Source organism: Myripristis murdjan, chromosome 21 (genome assembly GCF_902150065.1).
Source record: "Myripristis murdjan chromosome 21, fMyrMur1.1, whole genome shotgun sequence".
Lineage (NCBI taxonomy): Eukaryota > Metazoa > Chordata > Actinopteri > Holocentriformes > Holocentridae > Myripristis > Myripristis murdjan.
Window position 1 is genome coordinate 25,341,521 of NC_044000.1, and position 5,277 is coordinate 25,346,797.

Genomic DNA, 5,277 nt, shown 5'->3' on the forward strand with positions numbered 1-5,277 from the left:
CATGCATGACTGTATGAACAGGCATAGTTATTAAGAGGGGGTGAACAGAACTACATTTCCCAGCATGCCTGAGTGGAGCAGCTGGAGGAAGGGAGGTGCTGGCCTTGAGACGGCGTGTTGATGCCATGCTCTGTTACGTTACACTGGAACACGTTACACGGTAACAATATAACACGTTACACAGTAGCACTGTAACATGTTAAAGAGTAACACTGTAACACTGTAACAATACCACTAATACCACTACTATTACAATATTACTGATAATATTACTATTACAGCATCGTATCATGTACGTTACTTCTTCATGTGTCACGTCACATCACGTCATGTTGTGTGTTATGTTAGTGTGTCAATGTGTGTAATGGTACAGTGTGTACTGCTATGTTACGTTGTGCCATGTTTCGTTACAGCGTGTTATGTTACATTGTGTTATGTTACAGTGTGTTATGTTACAGAGTGTTATCTTACAGAGTGTTGTGTCTCAGGGTGTTATGTTACAGAGTGTTGTGTCTCAGGGTGTTATGTTACAGGGTGTTATGTCTCAGGGTGTTATGTTACAGGGTGTTATGTCTCAGGGTGTTATGTTACAGGGTGTTGTGTTACAACGTGTTATGTTACAGGGTGTTATGTTACAGGGTGTTGTGTTACAACGTGTTATGTTACAGGGTGTTATGTTACAGGGTGTTATGTTACAGGGTGTTGTGTTACAGGGTGTTATGTTACAGGGTGTTGTGTCTCAGGGTGTTATGTTACAGGGTGTTGTGTTACAACGTGTTATGTTACAGGGTGTTATGTTACAGGGTGTTATGTCTCAGAGTGTTATGTTACAGGGTGTTATGTCTCAGGGTGTTATGTTACAGGGTGTTGTGTTACAACGTGTTATGTTACAACGTGTTATGTTACAGGGTGTTATGTTACAGGGAGTTATGTCTCAGGGTGTTATGTTACAGGGTGTTGTGTTACAACGTTTTATGTTACAGGGTGTTATGTTACAGGGTGTTGTGTTACAACGTGTTATGTTACAGGGTGTTATGTTACAGGGTGTTATGTCTCAGGGTGTTATGTTACAGCGTTTTATTTTACAGTGTGTTATGTTACAGTGTGTTATGTCACGCTGCTGCTGCTCTGCTGCTGCTGCTCTGCTGCTGCTGCTCTGCTGCTCCCCCGATGCTGAGCAGGACCAACAGCAGGAAAACATGCAGGATTATTTTGTCATTCATTTTTATAATTAGAATTACACAAACTTTTGTTTTGTTATTATTCTGTAAGCAAAGACAGAGTCTGAAACATTCACACAGTACACACTGATTGCATGTAGGTATGTGTGTGTGTGTGTGTGTGTGTGTGTGTGTGTGTGTGTGTGTGTGTGTGTGTGTGTGTTACTTCCTGCTTATGTCTGATAAATTAGAGCACTATTTATAAAACCACTGATTAGCATAACACTGAGCAGCTCTGCCGCCTGCGCCTTCCTGTGAGTGTGTGTGTGTGTGTGTGTGTGTGTGTGTGTTTAGTCTCCAGTCTGAAAAATGACATGCAGTTTTGTCTTCTGGATTTTTCATTTAGTTTTTCATTTAGTCAGGTCACCATTTGTCAGAGCAGAAGTTACAAACTGAGATGCTGCAGAGTAACAAAATGTTACACTGAGTCATGTTACACTCATCTCATGTTGTCACACCTTACTGTGTGTCATGTTACATCGTCATGTTTGTCACATTATACTGTCATATTACTTTGTAACCTGTTACACTGTCATGTTACACTGTCATGTTACACTGTAACCTGTTACACTGTCATGTTACTTTGTAACCTGTTAGACTAGTTAAACTACATTTGTCAGTAGCGTGGTCGTAGCGTCACTGTTTTCCAAATCAAATAGCTTTTTAGTAGTGAAACTATTTTACTGATCAAATAGCACAGCAGCATCCGCAGAAGGTACGTTTTCCAAGGCATTTTAAATCGGCCTTAACTAGGAGCAGCGGGTGACATCACCGCCACTCCTGGACCTGTAGGTGTAGCCAACAGACGCTCTTCCGTTTGACATCGCGTACCTGTCCTACCTGTCTGCTGCAGCGGGACACGAGCACGCAGGTGAAAAAGATGACAGAGCTCCTGTGATTTGAACCAAGTTATTGAGTTTAAACACTGTCATTTAAACATTGTGTTCCAAATGTGCCCTAATTCTAGCAGACATGCAAACACAAGTGTGCACACATACACACACACACACACACACACACACACACACACTAACATATATACACACTTCCCCCACTTTAGCATGTACACACCACCTGCTTTTTGTCATTATGTGAAGTATGTTGTGTGTTTCTGCTGCCGTGGTTTGTAGCAGTAAAAGCAGAGCAAGCACAGTTTCAACAGTATCAACTACTGAACTTAACATTTTTTTGCCTGACTCTCTGTTTGACTGACAGTTTTATTGATCACTAAGGTAGCAGTGACTTGGAATGAAGTTAGTTCAATGTCAAAAAAAAAAAAAAAAAAGTATCTTTGATGTAGTTAAGCTACATGCTGTCATTGTATTGTAGCTCAGCTTGCTGCATTTCTCTGCAGGGTAGCTTCAGTGCAGTGAAGCTTCATTTAATGCAGAGTAACTGGTAGCTTAGCTCACTACATTTTCCATGTAGTTTGCCCAACACTGCCTGTTACACTGTCATGTTACACTGCCATATTGCACTGTAACCTGTTACACTGTCATGTAACTTTGTAACCTGTTACACTGTCATGTTACATTGTAACCTGTTACACTGTCATGTTACATTGTAACTTGTTACATTGTCATGTTACATTGTAACTTGTTACATTGTCATGTTACACAGTCATGTTACACTGTAACATGCTGCACTGTCAGGTTTGCTGTGCTGTGTTGTCTTTTCCTAGTTTAAGTGCGGGGAGTTGGGCGGAGGCACACCCGGGTTGGCCCGTGGCCCCGCCCTCCAGCAGGTGGTGATGTCACAGGGCATCCTCATCATTCATTGGTCTCTGTAATACCTCTGGTGAGAGCCCGACAGAGGCTGGTAATCTGTGTGAAAGTGTTTCTTTCAGAGAATCTCAGTCACAGAGACGTTCATGTGAGGCAGCCGCTTCCTGTTGGTCTGCTTGATTTTTCAAAATAAAACACCGATGTGAAGCATGGGACAGCGGAGGAGAAATGAGTCAACACGGCCACAGGTGAGCGTTAAAGACACACCTTCAAACAGGTAGGCCCATCGTCATGGAAACACACATCTGGGCTGTGGTATGATGAGTCCAGCAGGTCAGCACGTGTGTGTGTGTGTGTGTGTGTGTGTGTGTGTGTGTGTGTGTGTGTCAGTGTGTGTGAGTGTGTGGTGGGTATGCACTAGAAAACTGCAGAAGTCAAGCAATATGACACTTTCCTCCTCAGTATAAACAAAAGCTTTCACCTAGCACACACACACACACACACACACACACATACACACACACAGCTTCCAATGCATTATTATAACTATTAGACTCTCAGTATTTCATTCAATAATGAATTCAGTGATTCAGGTGTTTCTGACTAAAACTCATCAGAGACAATAAACCAGCAACGTAATGTCAGCCTGCATCACACACACACAAACACACACACACACACACAGACAAAAAGAGAGAGAGTGGAGAGTGTCCAACGTGTACAACAGCCATGTAAACACATTCGAGTGTGTGTGTGTGTGTGTGTGTGTATGTGTGTGTGTGTGTGTGTGTGTGTGTGTGAGTACCTGTCCGGTAGAAAGCCTCAGGCTCGGGCTCGCTCGGCTCCTCCTCTGCAGGATTCATCCCGGATCTGATTCAACACCGAGGCCAGCTACATGTTACCCTGTGTGTGTGTGTGTGTGTGTGTGTGTGTGTGTTTCAGCCTGGCTCTGTTTCTCTCTATTGTTCCCTGTCCAGCCTCTCTCTCTCTCTCTCTCTCTCTCTCTCTCTCTCTCTCTGTGTGTGTCTTGTCTGTGTCTCTCAGCTTTATTGGCAGCAGAGCCGAGGACAATGTTAACACCTCTCTCTCTCTTTCTCTCTCTCTCTCTCTCTCCCTCTCTCTCTCTCTCTGTCGGAGTCTCTCTATCAAATCACTTCATCCAGCTCTGCATCTGCACAACATGAAGAAAAATATAAATATAAATAAATAAAAACATAAATATCTAATATCTGATGTGTAACAATAGACTTCTGCTCCAGCAGTCCAACCCCCCCCCTCCTCTTTGTCTGTGTGTGCGTGTGTGTGTGTGTGTGTGTGTGTGTGTGTGTGTGTGTGTGTGTCTGTCCTCTGTCAGCACAGCCCGACAAGCTGATCAGTAATCAATGAAATAATCCCCGCTGATTGATGATCTGATCAGCTGTTTGACGTGGTGGTCTCCTGTGATGATTTCCAGTCTCACCGCCGCTTATAAAACTCCTTTATTCCCGTTTGTTCCGTTTCCGTTTCCGTTACCAGTGATGTCACCCTTTCCGCAGGGCGGGGCCTGCCGCGGATCGATATCACCAATCAATCAATCAATGAGCGCGAGGCAGGGCTCCGTGCGGCGGGTGTCGTCAGTTTCCAGTGTAAATCCAGCAGAGAGAAATCCGCTGCACGGCCGCGGCTCGGCGCTGCTTTGTCCGCATCCCAGAGCCGATCACTGATCAATACCCGATCAGATCCGCGGGGATCGAAGGGAGCGGCGTGCCTCCGGCAGACAGAGAGGAGGAGCGGCGCGGCGCGGCGGACAGCTCCGTGTTTTGTTGCAGAGAAGCGGAGGATCTGCTGAGGAGCAGCGGAGAGAGGAGGAGCAGACTCCTCCCCCCTCACTCCCCCCTCCCGACCCCCATCCCCCAAACCCCCCTGTAGTAACCCCCCCCCACACACACACACACACGGACCACAGGAATATTAAGAGATATCATAAGAATATTAAAGCGCAGAATTCACTCCTCTGTATCTACATGGAGATTAATGAAATATATTTTATGTTATAAATAACTACAGCTAGCATAAATGAATATCAATAAAATATATATATTTGACAAGTTGTTTATTATTATTTTAATTATATTGTTATTGTTGTTATTACCAGCATAACAATTATTACTGTTGCTAAAATGTTCATTCTTTATTATTACATCATGAATCAGCATGAACTGAAAGTGGATTTTTATCTCAATTCAGTTTTTATATCAGTTCAGCGAAGCTTCATCATCTTCATCCTCATCATCTGCCTGATCATCGAGCTCAAACACGCGCGCGCGCACACACACACACGCACACACACACAC

At 44.0% G+C, this 5,277-nt stretch overlaps 1 protein-coding gene across 1 annotated transcript in view; it reads right to left on the reverse strand.

Annotated features, from left to right (window-relative positions):
- The window catches only part of kalrna (kalirin RhoGEF kinase a), a 107,052-nt gene extending 103,223 nt beyond the window's left edge, over positions 1-3,829 (reverse strand). Inside the window, 1 exon segment of the mRNA XM_030080534.1 lies at positions 3,750-3,829. Coding sequence (XP_029936394.1) covers positions 3,750-3,807 — 58 coding nt within the window. The 5' untranslated portion in view covers positions 3,808-3,829.
- Positions 3,830-5,277: the final 1,448 nt, after the last annotated feature.